This window comes from Eutrigla gurnardus (genome assembly GCF_963514095.1).
Source record: "Eutrigla gurnardus genome assembly, chromosome: 22".
NCBI classification, from domain to species: domain Eukaryota; kingdom Metazoa; phylum Chordata; class Actinopteri; order Perciformes; family Triglidae; genus Eutrigla; species Eutrigla gurnardus.
The window spans coordinates 12,936,920-12,949,948 of record NC_139933.1 but is presented as its reverse complement, the minus strand read 5'-3'; the positions used below and the strand labels follow the sequence as shown (position 1 = coordinate 12,949,948).

The following is a 13,029-nucleotide window of genomic DNA, read 5'->3' as shown; positions in this document are numbered from 1 at the left end:
ACAAGCATCGCTTCTAAAACCATTTTACCGAGTAACATTTTTCGTGGATCATGTACCCGGCCTTCTTGGAGTCCTTGGGAGGGGTACTGGAGAGTGCTCCAACCGGGGACTCCATTGTTCTACTGGGGGACTTCAACGCTCACGTGGGTAACGACAGTGTTACCTGGAGGGGCGTGATTGGGAGGAACGGCCCCCTCAATCAAAACCCGAGTGGTGTTCTGTTATTGGACTTCTGTGCTAGTCACGGTTTGTCCATAACGAACACCATGTTCAAGCATAAGGGTGTCCATTATTGCACGTGGCACCAGGACACCCTAGGCCGGAGGTCAATGATCGACTTTGTGGTCGTGTCATCTGACCTCCGGCCGTATGTCTTGGACACTCGGGTGAAGAGAGGGGCTGAGCTGTCAACTGATCACCACCTGGTGGTGAGTTGGATCCGCTGGCAGGGGAGGAAGCTGGACAGACTTGGCAGACCCAAACGTGTTGTGAGGGTCTGCTGGGAGCGTCTGGTGGAACCCTCTGTCAGGGAGGTCTTCAACTCCCATCTCCGGGAGAGCTTTGACCAGATCCCGAGGGAGGCTGGGGACATTGAGTCCGAATGGACCTTGTTCTCCGCTTCCATTGTGGACGCGGCTGTTCGAAGCTGTGGCCGTAAGGTCTCCGGTGCCTGTCATGGCGGCAATCCCCGAACCCGGTGGTGGACACCGGAAGTAAGGGATGCTGTCAAGCTGAAGAAGGAGTCCTACCGAACCTGGTTGGCCCGGGGGACTCCTGAGGCAGCTGACAGGTACCGGCAGGCCAAGCGTGCTGAAGCAAAGACTCGGGTCTGGGAAGAGTTCGGGGAGGCCATGGAGGAGGATTACCGGTCGGCCTTGAGGAAATTCTGGCAAACCATCCGGCGCCTCAGGAAGGGGAAGCAACCCTCACACCAACACTGTTTACGGTGGAGGTGGGGAGCTGTTGACTTCGACTGGGGATATAGTTGGGCGGTGGAAGGAATACTTCGAGGATCTCCTCAATCCCACTGACATGTCTTCCATAGAGGAAGCAGAGGCTGGAGACTCGGAGGTTCATCCACCCATCACCCGGGCCAAAGTCACCGAGGTAGTTAAGAAGCTCCCCGGTGGATGAGATCCGTCCTGAGTATCTCAAGTCTCTGGATGTTGTGGGGCTGTCTTGGTTGACACGTCTCTGCAACAACGCGTGGCAGTCGGGGACAGTGCCTCTGGACTGGCAGACCGGGGTGGTGGTCCCTCTATTCAAAAAGGGGGACCGATAGTTGGTGTGTTCCAACTATCGGGGGATCACACTCCTCAGCCTCCCTGGGAAAGTCTATTCCAGGGTACTGGAGAGGAGAATTCGGCCGATAGTCGAACCTCAGATCGTCCTGGCCGTGGCTCTATACCCTCCGCAGGGTGCTCGAGGGTTCATGGGAGTTTGCCCAACCAGTCCACATGGGTTTTGTGGACCTGGAGAAGGCATTTGACCGTGTCCCTCGTGGCATTCTGTGGGAGGTACTTTGGGAGTACGGGGTCGGGGGCCCTCTGCCAAGGGCTGTACAGTCCCTGTACGACCGGAGCAGGAGCTTGGCTCGCATTGCCGGCAGTAAGTCAGACCTGTTCCAGGTGCATGTTGGACTCCGGCAGGGCTGCCCTTTGTCACCGGTTCTGTTCATTATTTTTATGGACAGGATTTCTAGGCGCAGGATTTCTATGTCAACCGGGTGGCCTGGGAACGTCTTGGGGTCCTCCCGGAGGAGCTAGGGGAAGTGTCCGGGGAGAGAGAAGTCTGGGCGTCCCTGCTCAGGCAGCTGCCTCCGCGACCCGGCCCCGGATAAGCGGAAGACAATGGATGGATGGATAGATGGATGTTGTCGTGTAAGAATATCTCACTGAAAAACAGTCCAACATGGTGCTTCTTGAGTAAAGGATCAAAGAGAGAACATCCATCCTTCTGTGTCGTTGCTGCTCAGTCACGATCTTTGAGAAATATTCCGACCATTTACTTTTGTTCCAGGATCTCGTTAAAACAGATTTTCTCGCCGTCTTCAGAAGTGAAATTAGCTCATTTCTTTCCTTCATCTTGTATTTATTCGTCTCCACCAGCGAATCTTCATTTAGTTTTTCATGATGTGGTTTCATCAGGACGTAGAAGTTTAGCAGTTGCAGAAGTAGCAACGTTAAAAATCTGATATATTGATGTTGACCATCTTAATAACAACGTTCAGGCCTCTAGAGAACTACAGCTGCATATTATTGATTATATTTAGTTTAACCCACAATAATACATAATTTATCATATTTGGTTTAATCTACAAAGCAGAGACTCATGGGAGTTATAGTTTAGAAAAGAGCACAGACACCAACAGATGTTTATAAATAGTTTATTCACCTTTACAGTGTTTTTATTTAATTATAAAACAAATAAAAGAAGTGTCGGGGATGAGGGCTTCAGTTTGACATGAAATGTTTTCCACAGTCATCATGGCGAATTTCTGTTTGTTTCACAAAATCAATAAAAACATGACAATCATCATCATGAACAGAAACATTTTGGACCTGAACCCTGAAACTGAAAACAACAATATTCTGCTCAAATAGTTTCTGATGATTCAACGCTGAAACCAAAAACTGTTTTCTCACGTTTGCTGCTCAGATCGGGATCAGAAGTGTCGACCTCGTTATGGACATGATACCAATCGGAGCAGTCGGTGGACGTTCCTGTTAAGCCGCGTTACAGAAGCGTCACTTATCTGTTGCCCCCTTTAGTAACTTAGTCACAGAAACATGAGAAAATAGGTTAAAGTTCACATTTAAACGTTTGTGGAGTTTCTCAGTTCACTTGGATCGTCATTAGTCGTTCATTAGCATGGTGCCATGACCTGTTAGCTTTAGCCTCAGTCTGTTAGCATGGTGCCATGACCTGGGGCCTGTTAGCTTTAGCTTCAGTCTGTTAGCATGGTGCCATGGCCTGGGGCCTGCTAGTTTTAGCTTCAGTCTGTTAGCATGGTGCCATGACCTGGGGCCTGTTAGCTTTAGCTTCAGTCTGTTAGCATGGTGCCATGACCCGTTAGCTTTAGTCTCCGTCTGTTAGCATGATATTTTGAAATGCTGAGCCCATCATTCTGTATACATAGGTCGTTTTACGCAGTTTGACCCGACAGATCCAATGTGAACTGAAATGTGGTCTGTTTAAATAAAGTTGTGGTTTGAGACTCAGAGAAACTGTTGAGGAGCAGAAAACGGTTGCTGGCTTCCAGTTAAAAGTGTGGTCACATGACTCCAGAAATACTTGCCCTGTTCCTCATTCACTTCAATAAAAAGCCGAAACCACAAATTTGAGCGTCTTCGGCCGACTCGCTCACCTTCCACCTTCTGAATTTGTCTGTCCAGCCAACAGAAACACTAAAACTCATGATTCTATGGATGTTTTGGTACATTATGACTCTACCAGGCTATTGTGACCACACCTCAAGGCGAAAAGAAGAAAGAACATGAACTTCGACCATGATTACTTTGTCAGACGAATCAACAAACAACTTTACAAAAAATAAAACATCAGCGTCTGAGCTTCATTTTGGCAGGTTTGGTGATGTAAACAGAAAAGAGCGGAAGCATCGTCTGAAACAACCAGATAAGCTTCTCACTGGAGGAATCACCGGAGTTTGAATGTAAAACTGTTCAAAGTTAGTTCAGTGGTATTTGTTAAACCGAGTTCAGGGTTTCTACATAGTCCAGATCCAAGCATCTTCTTAAACATTGAAGGCTTCTTCTGTTGTCTCAGGAACCCTGAACATCCGCTAGGACAGATCAGGGACCTTTATTTTCAAAGCCTTTGTCTGTAGTTTAGGATTAGCTGCTCAAAGTCTGTTTGAGTTGAGGAGAAAATCTCTTCCTGAATTGACACCATTTCTGTTAAATCCAAATCTCCCAGATTACAAAGTTGAACTCTGAACTTTAACTGGTCAGAAGAAAAAGATGAGGAGCTCCTGAAACAGCACCTGCCTGGCCTCAGGTACCTCAACCCGGTTCAGGCACATCAGGACCTGTAGCGTTCAACAACTCAGACGTGGACTTGAACTTGCTTTTGTTGATAGCTGAAAATTATAAAAAATCTTCAGATTAAATATTCTACAACTTGCTGAGATGCCAATTTTAAAATTAGAATCTAAAAGGAGTCCTGCAGAAGGATTTTCTGCATCACGTTTAGGTTTAAGGCTGGAACAAGTAAACTCGGGTTCCACCTGCGTTCTTTTTTGTTTAAAAAAGTCCACGCCAGTTTGCAGTAGTTGGTGGTTCAGGTTTTAAGTCTACATGCCGGTCGTGTCTGAAAGGGTTGACGCAGGAAATGAGGCCAAGCTTGACAGCACCGAACAGGCCTTGAGACAGGAAGTGAGAGAACAGAGCTGCTTGGTGTCACGGATCAGGACTGGACGAACGCTCGTGGATGGGAGAGAGCACCACAGATGGAGAACCAGCTCAGCATCAGCCCTGGGTAGCTTAGCACCAAGAACCCAATAAGATGGACTGTAGACCGACAACGGCTGTTCCAAAGGACAAGGCTGCACCTCAAGACCTGATCACACAAGACACAACAAGCTGACACCTTTTTCTACTTGGTCCTTCAGGAACTTTAAGGAGGTTTGTGATCCAGGTGTTGATCAGAACCACCATTATTCACCATTCTTCAGTCCTTAGCCACAGAAAGGAAGTCTGCTTGTTCTTAATCCTGTTTTAAGATCTCTGGTTGGCTTGGTCTTTTTTCACATCGGTCATCAATTCAGGTTTCTAGAACCAGGATGTTTTGTTTAACATCCTGATGCCGTTTCTTGAAAGACATTGGTGGACAAGTGCCCTCTGGACATCTGGACTAGTCCCAGAGGAGACTCTTCGTCCACTGCTCTGTCAGGGTCCAACCAAGTCTTTGACACATCTGGAACATCATGATTGGAAGTAGCCTGCTTGACATTAATGTCATTGTTTGTCCAGAGTCCTACCGTGGGCCATTGACTCTTGGAGTTCGGCTACTGGTCTAGTGTCAGTATGGAATTTAAGGTTGCAAGAAGACTTAAGTAAACATCTTCTAGAGGGTCTCACAATGTCACGTATCAGCTTTTCAGAATAAAAGCAGTCTGAGGAGTCTGTGATTTCAAGTAGGTCCTGTGTGATCAGATACTTGATGAGCCCTACAGGGTTGACAACAGGAACTTCAAGACGCAGTCTAGAGACTTGATACCACACCTCCAATGAATAGTCAATGACTACAGGACCGATGCAGAGCCAATGATCGGTAGAAGCACCAGATGTTGGGACGGAAATCAGACGTTGGGACTAAAACTTCTTCCCACAAATTATATGGAGGCGGATTTCCTTTAGACCATGAGACGTGATCTGGGCTGCTATTCAATACAAATTACTTCATAGGTAATCTCTAGACTTATTGATTCGAAAACTTGATTGGAATTTCAAACAAAGCATTCCCTGTTCTCAGCAGAAGTAGCTGTGACTTAGGTCCAGTCATGGAAGGTTCTGCAGTAGAGCAGCCAGTTCAGCCACAAAATCGTCATCCTTAACTCTATTTACCTTTAGAAAAAGGGTTTTAAGTGCTACAGCCCCACAATTAGGTAAGAGGTCAAAATCAGGAGCTGGTTAATGATTGGTTTTGGTTTCCTGTATTGACTAGTGCTCTGATTGAGTCCACAGCCTAGAAGGAGGAATCAGACCTCCCCCCGATTCTGATTTTCTTTCCGTAAAACCAAGGTTGATTCGTTTCCAACCTGCTTTAATGCTAACGGGATCCTCAAACCGTCATCTCTGGCCTTAAGGGACACCAATGTGAATGCTAAAATGTCTCCAAGAAGAAGAAGCGAGTAAAATGATTAATAGTCTACGGACAGAGTACGAGTAGTTACAGAGCATCGCCCTGGTTGGAGAGTCAGGAACCAAAGACAGACTTCTGGTAGAACAGAGTCTCTTAACATCTGCTGGATCACAAATCGTGCACTAGGGTTAGGTTAACCCTAACCCTAAGTCTATCAAGCGAACATCACTTTATCCATCTCAGATCGTTACCACAAACCCGCGTTGGGTCCTGACCCCCAAGTTGAGACTCTGAGCTACAACCTCACAGATAGCAGCTTTATAAAAAGGACTTTCAACTGGATAGAAACCAGCACAACATGAGCCAGCCAGGCTTCCTGGGACGGACTTTGGGAACTGACCCCCGCCCGCCAGGCACTCGTAGCTTTCTGCTGTAGCTGGTGTCGGGTGTGTTAGCCTACATGGGGGTCTATCTTAAAGCAGATCAGGCTGAAGGATGGTTATACTGTGTGTATCTGGTTGGTTGTGTAGCTTAATGTTGGATATAAGTCGGAGTATAACAAAAATACATGTTGTGTAGATGAAGGAGCGGATTGAAGAACTTGAGTTCACAGTCGTTTTACTGGAAATTGGTTTTCAGTAGATGATTGACAAGAGTTTCTCTTCATCTTCTTCAGGCTGAGCTTCTCTCTGTGTGCTGCTTCCTCCCAAAGCTGGTCCAGACCAGCTGAAACTAGACCAGCAACAAGACCGGTCCAGCTTGGTCAAAACAAGACTCAAGACTCCTGACAAACTGGTCCAAACCGGATGAGAATGGTCCAGCCCACTACTACTCTGTTCTACTAGACACTTTTCATAGTCAGGAGTGTTTTTGAAGACCAGGTTCTCATTTGATGTGAACAAAATAATCAGGAAAACCAGTTTCCAGCAATGTTCTCACTTCTGTTCCAGATAAATAATTGAATATCAAATACAGATTTATTTAACTGGCCTTTAAAACTTGCAACGTTTGAACAAAAACTAAAACTTTGAAGGAGAAACATCGACGGCACACAGAGAGAAGAGTCGCCTAGAAACCGGAGGCGTAAAAAGATTGGTCTGCGTAATGATTCCTACGAGGGAGGAGGCGGTAGGGAAGGACGGATCAAAGGAAGGAGGGGAGGGAGGGAAGGATGAGGGAAGGAAGGAAGGAATGTGGGTATTTATCCAACAAACATCTTGTTAGTCACTGAAGAAGTCTATTTGTCTTTCAGTTTGTTTATATTCAAGTTTAACTCCTTTATTTTTTTAAATCTCCTCTCTGTCCATTCATCTGTCTTATTGTCCATTCGCCGTCCATTCGCCTGGCCTGGCCTGGCCCCGCCCACTCCTCTGGCCCCACCCTCCATGTCATGTGATTGTCCAGCTGTGCAACGAGCAGAAGATTGGAGGGGAGGGGAGGGGGGGGGGGGGTCTTATATACTGACCTGAGCTCTGTGAGTCCTACAGATCAGCTGTGGTCCATCGGTTATAATCCCCGTTAGCCAACAACACGCCGGCTCAGTCTGTCTGGGGTTCATGGGTGTAAACATACGGAATATATATATATATATATATATATATATCACATCTGTATGCGTGTCAGACCTTCGTGATCTGATTGTGATGGTCGTCTTCGAACGGTTCGTTCTCCGGGTCCGAGTCCGTCGTGTCAGAGTAGCGGTAGTGATCCGGCTCGTTGTCGCTGACATCCGGGGTCACGGAGGCTGACGTGCTGCTGGCATCCGAGTTTGCTCCTTCCTCCACAGTTTTGGTGAAGAACAGCTTCACCTGACGAAGCAAGAGAAGCTGAGTCAGCACATTTCATGTTCCCACTCCGACGAGTTGAGAACCGTTAGAGAGAAACCAGAGACCGTCTGACCCCCAGAGGTCTACCATAGTAGCCACATTAGTCCAGAGACCAGACCAGATTATGTGGAGGAACCAGAGGTTGTCTGTGGTCCCCCAGAGGTCTACGATAGTAGCTCACACTAGTCCAAAGACCAGACCAGACTATGTGGAGAAACCAGAGACTGTCTGTGGTCCCCCAGAGGTAGGACTGGGCGATTTTTTAGATTTAATTGATTAATTTGCATTCATAGCCTAGCACCCATCAACCAGACTCCATTAAACATTTTAAAAGTAGTCTGCTTGTCGTCTTGCAGACAGACCGAACAAAGCATGAATTCACACTTTTTACTGATCACCATCATTATAGAGTTATTTCAGCATCCTTTTCATCTGGTTATTGATATTAAATCACAGATAAAATTGTTTATTCTGGGTTCCTCCAGCTGTGGTAAACCAGCCCATGTGTGTCTAGATTCAGTGAATCTAACTTTGTGAAATCCACCAAGCACCTCCAATGCAGTAATGAACCCAGACAGGAAGTAAGCATCAGTGGTGGTGATTTCAGATGTCTACGCGAGGCAAACATTAGTCCTCAGCAGACCCTCTATCTGGACCCTCTATCGGGACTCCAGCTGGTCCAGAATCCTGTAACATGGCTCACGTATTTCTTGAAGGGGAGAGGAGCTTCAGGTGTTAAGACTAAAGATGACGGAGGTTTTGTTGTCTGTAACCAGTCAACAGACAGAAGCTCTTCTGTCTTTCTTGGATACCAGATCACATGATGTGTTACCTTGAAGTTCGGGGAGAAGTTCCTGTTGGCCTTGTCCTTGTTGGCCTTGTCCAGGTCGTTCTTGGTCAGAGTAAGAACCAGGAAGTCTCTGTCGTTGGCGTCTGACGCCGTCATCATCATCATCATCATCATTGCCGGGTTCTGCTGCATCCTGTCGGCTGCTTCCCGCGGCGTGGCAGCGCTGCCGTTCTCCAGCCGGTCCAGGTTCTCCTCGGGACCCGGGATGAAGAAGGTGTTGACCCAGAAGTGGAACATCTTCTCCTGGAGAGACACAATATGAGTCATCACCTGGTCTACTTCCTGTCTGTCTACTTCCTGTCGGTCCATCCTGAAGACATCTGGACATTTTTTTTATTTTTCTACATTTACATTTAAAATAACTTTTATAACATTTCTCAGACAGTAGAAGAAGAGAGAGATTTCACAGATTCCACCGCACCCGAAAGAAGGCTCCTCACCTTCTTCATCATCTTGTTCTGCTTGTGGAAGAACTCCACCTTGATGTCTCCGCAGACAGGAAGTGGCTGCGGGAACTCAAACAGCATGACCTTGTCCTCCCGCCGGGTGTGGGCGGGGTTAGACGTGTGGATCTTCACCTTCAGCTGGTAGACCACGAACTGGGGATCTGGACCACAGACAGGGTTACTGATGTGTGATGAAGAAGAAGAACAACAAGATGATGATGCTGATGATGTCATACTCACTGCAGGTCCCCCCCGTGAACATGGGGATGGTCTCAAACAGCATCTTGTGGAAGAGCAGAGCCACGGGTTTGTAGAGCAGCTGGTTCCTCAGCAGGAAGCTGTAGTAGATAACGTAGCGGCGCTGGCTGGGGATGGTCACGCCCTACACACAGAGAGAGACAGAGAGAGATCATCAAGGGCCAGGAAGTACTGGAACCAGGTGGACCAGACATCCGACTACAGCCTCACTCTTGGTAGTGGGAGGAAAGTACCCATGAATCATTGCTGCCTTGTTCCAGGTTCAGACCCCACAATGGTGACTAAGTCAGATCATGGCTGCTCGCCTCTGTTATATCTCTGTGTCGCGAACGTCCCTTGTTGTTGAAACAGAAATGTTTACAGCTGTTCACAGATCACTCTGTGCTCCTATTGGTCAAAGTGACCACTGTGCTAGGCTTCCTGTCAGACGTGGAATAGGACTCGCTACACGGTTGTTGGCCGACAGACAGAATCAGGATCACATCGTGGAGTCTGAATCAGGACTTAGAAGCTAAGCGTTCTGGGTTCGTTCTACCGGATCAACGCGCTGCTAACTGCCTCCAACAGACCGCTATCAACAGGTCCTGGATCCTTCTGTTACCTTTTTGTCCCGGGTGCGGACCTCCCCGTAGAAGTCCAGGGCCTCCTGGGCCTCCTGGAACTTGCCCCGGTGCAGCAGGTAGGCACAGATCATGACGCCGGTGCGTCCTTTTCCCGCCTTGCAGTGGATGGCGGCCACGTGCTGCTCGTCCTCGCTCAGCCACTGATCAAGGTCCTCGCAGAACGGCTTAATCAGCTCCAGCTGGGGCGGGTTGTGGTCCTCAAATGGGTACTGGGCCACTGAGAGAGACAGACGGGACAGATCAGTGAGACACTTCTTTATCTGTCGTTAACATGGCATCTCGGGCGGCAGTGAGTCTCACCTCGACAGCTGAACTTTGAGGTGTCGTAATGTCGCTCTGCACACCTGTGGACAGACAGACCAGAAACGTCAGACCCAAACCAGTTCACCCCGACCAGTTAAAAGGCAGCATTAGCATAGTTACTGAGGTGAAATGACTCACAGATTGTATATCTTGTAGTGATTCTTGTGCTTCGAGTCTAAAAACCTGAGAGAGAGCGAGAGACAGATTTGATCACATGAGCTGCTCAACAGGAAGTGCATAATGAGCTACGCTCAATAGGAAGTGCATCTTGAACGTGGCGGCGGCGTCTCACCGTACAACGTCGTCGATGTTGTTCCTGTAGACGCCTTCCAGGCGCTCGGCGGGGAAACCCATCGCTATGATGTTGGGATAAATATCTTGTCGCTCTGTTAAGGACTCATCTTTAAACCTCCTTTACTTTAATTTCCTACATTTCCCACAATGCAGCTGAAGACTTGTGAGAGTGACAAATATGTAGATTAAAGGATGTACAGCCGTTACTTAGCTTAGCTGTCTTAACATCTCTTCTGTCCAATCAGTCCAAAACACAAAGAGACAGGAAACCAATGAGTTCCTCCACCTGAGACACTGGAACCGGTTATCAAAACATGTCTGCTTTTATTCTGAAAGAAACACCTGATGATGGAACTGAGTCCAGCAGGACCTGATGTTAGACCATGTTCCAGGACCAGGACCTGATGTAGACCAGGTTCCAGGACCAAGACCTGATGTTAGACCAGGTCCCAGGACCAGATGTTAGACCAGATGTTAGACCAGGTGCCAGGACCAGATGTTAGACCAGGTGCTGGGTAGAATAAAATGTCTCGTTGACATAGAGACTTAACGAAATCGTTTTGTTTAATCTAAGATAATTAACACTTTATATAGAAATTATTATTTATAGTATAATATTTACTTAAGTGTTCGTGAGTTTTATTAATCTAAGAGAATTGCGTCTATATATAATAGTTACTGTCGCTTCTAAACAATAATTATAATAACAATAGTTATTAATTTTATTTTAATAAGTCATTTAATCTTAGTTAACGACTTGTTAATTACTGAAGTGTTACCGAGCAGCTCCGCACTGATGCTGATGCAACGTCACTGACACCGCTGTTAGCTTTAGCCTGTTAGCCTCTGCTAGCTTTAACACCGCTCAGAGTGGGAAAAACACATGAAAATAAACTCAGAAGCAGATTAATATCTTCGCCCATCGAGTCGATCAGACCGAATCAGACACTATGGAAGTCTCGGTTTCAGGCCATTATACCCGGACTGGAGACGGACGTCTGCTAACGTTAGCTAGCCCGACTCAGTCCCGATAAACTGCACTACGAACGTTGAAATTCTGGCCAATTAAAGGTGAACTCGCGACTACGTGAACATGAGCGTCCCTGAAGCAGAGAGCAACCAGTCAGCCGCTTGAAGCAGCTAAACATCTGCTAACGGTGCCCGAACAAGCGCACTTCGTCATATTTAATATGCTTTAGGGTTTGTTCACCCACATTTGCACCGTTACCGTTGCTCTCCTCGGTCCGGTTTCGCTCCGCGGGCACTGGACAGTTTGGGGGAGTTATGGTTCTAGTTATGGTTCTAGTTTGGTTATTACAACGTTGTTAGTAGGTTACGTGACACAGACATGAACACGAGTTACGTCGGTGGTCGAGTCCTGTTTATGTGGGACGCCTGTAGCCGAAGAAGGACCGCATCGTTAAATAATAACATTTCTGAATGGAGTCCTGCATAGCGAGCCAGCTCCACCGCAGCCAGGTACAGTGAAAGGATACAGGTCAGGTCCAGGTCGAAGCCGTCCTCCTGGTAGCGTCGTTTATTCCTGCTCACGATCTCCTTGATTAGGGCGGCCATGATCGGTTTCCCCGATGAGGGCCGAAAAAATTTGAGTATCGTAACCGGGAGTCCGTCTGTGCGGCTCCGTCCCCGCTCCGGAGCCTCAGCCGTCTGCTTACCGGGGAGAGACGCTAACTGGGACAGCTAGCCTGGAGCTAGCTAGCCGCCAGAAGGTCGCTATTTAAAAACGTTAGTGCCGAGAAATCCGTGTGATTAATAACCAACAGAAATACGTCCCGATGGGTGAAAGCGGTCCCGGTAAACGTCCTCCTCGTGCGCGAGCTCCGGGGCAGCCAGCCGGCCTACTCGTTAACAGACAGCCCGGCTGTCGGTGCTGATTTCTGGGTCAGAACAAGGGGGCGTCGGGGCCTCCTCCCTGCTCCCGCTGCGGGCCCGGGTTTCCAGGTCCCCCGTTTTGAGGCAAAACCATCCGCGCTCTGAATTTCGGTTGAGCTCCGGCCCTCCGGATGGTGGACGGATCCAGTCGGACTCTTCCCAGCCTCGGAGAGCAGCGGCGGCGCCGTGATTGGACGCAGATCGGCGGAGAGAAAAATCTCTCCGAGGCGTCTTTGAGCGGAGGAAGAGAAGAAAAGCGAGGTGCGAGACTAGAGGCGCATCCGGCAAACGCCTTCAAAATAAAGCTCTGATTGTGGCCAATAAATAATAATGAAGTGAAGAATTCAAAAGATTAACAAAAGATACACATATATGCCGTATACGTATTGAAAGTGTATGTAAATGTGATTTCAGATCAGATTCAGCTGTTGCAGCAGCACAAAGACAGAAATGAGAAGAAAATAATAACAGGTTTATAGAACTACAAGGATAGAATCCAAATAGAAACCATACAAAAGCAACGAAAGACAAATTTAGGAGGTAAAAATAATAATTACAACAACAATCGCAATACTAATAATATTAGATTATTGATGCATTCATCTATAAAATAAGTTATCTAAAATAACTAATCAATAACATCAGTTATATTTTATGAATAATCTCAATCTGTAAAGTAAAGTTATTAAATAAATGTTTTGCAGTAAAAAGAT

The 13,029-nt window shown here is 47.2% G+C and overlaps 1 protein-coding gene across 2 annotated transcripts; it reads right to left on the bottom strand.

The window, feature by feature from the left end:
* Nucleotides 1–2,370: 2,370 nt before the first annotated feature.
* ptenb (phosphatase and tensin homolog B) lies at nucleotides 2,371–12,561 on the bottom strand. 2 transcript variants are annotated; one of them, XM_084002242.1, is made up of 10 exons: nucleotides 11,920–12,561; nucleotides 10,422–10,506; nucleotides 10,268–10,312; nucleotides 10,127–10,170; nucleotides 9,805–10,043; nucleotides 9,186–9,327; nucleotides 8,940–9,106; nucleotides 8,482–8,742; nucleotides 7,449–7,631; nucleotides 2,371–7,370 (listed from the first exon to the last, which is right to left on the bottom strand). In XM_084002242.1, exons 1-10 carry the CDS (start codon nucleotides 11,996–11,998, stop codon nucleotides 7,362–7,364), a joined length of 1,254 nt encoding a protein of 417 aa, XP_083858368.1. In that variant the 5' UTR covers nucleotides 11,999–12,561; the 3' UTR covers nucleotides 2,371–7,361. The 2 variants fall into 2 exon arrangements, with proteins under 2 accessions (XP_083858368.1, XP_083858369.1); XM_084002243.1 differs by having other exon boundaries at nucleotides 2,371–7,631; nucleotides 11,920–12,560.
* Between the last annotated feature and the right edge of the window lie 468 nt (nucleotides 12,562–13,029).

Coding starts and splice junctions, on each gene's coding strand:
- ptenb (XM_084002242.1), bottom strand. CDS start 11,998: ATGGCCGCCCTAATCAAGGAGATCGTGAGCAGGAATAAACGACGCTAC. Junction 9,107..9,185: donor GTTCACGGGGGGGACCTGCA/GTGAGTATGACA, acceptor TCTGTGGTCCAG/ATCCCCAGTTCGTGGTCTAC. Junction 7,632..8,481: donor ACTTCTCCCCGAACTTCAAG/GTAACACATCAT, acceptor TTGCTTCGTCAG/GTGAAGCTGTTCTTCACCAA.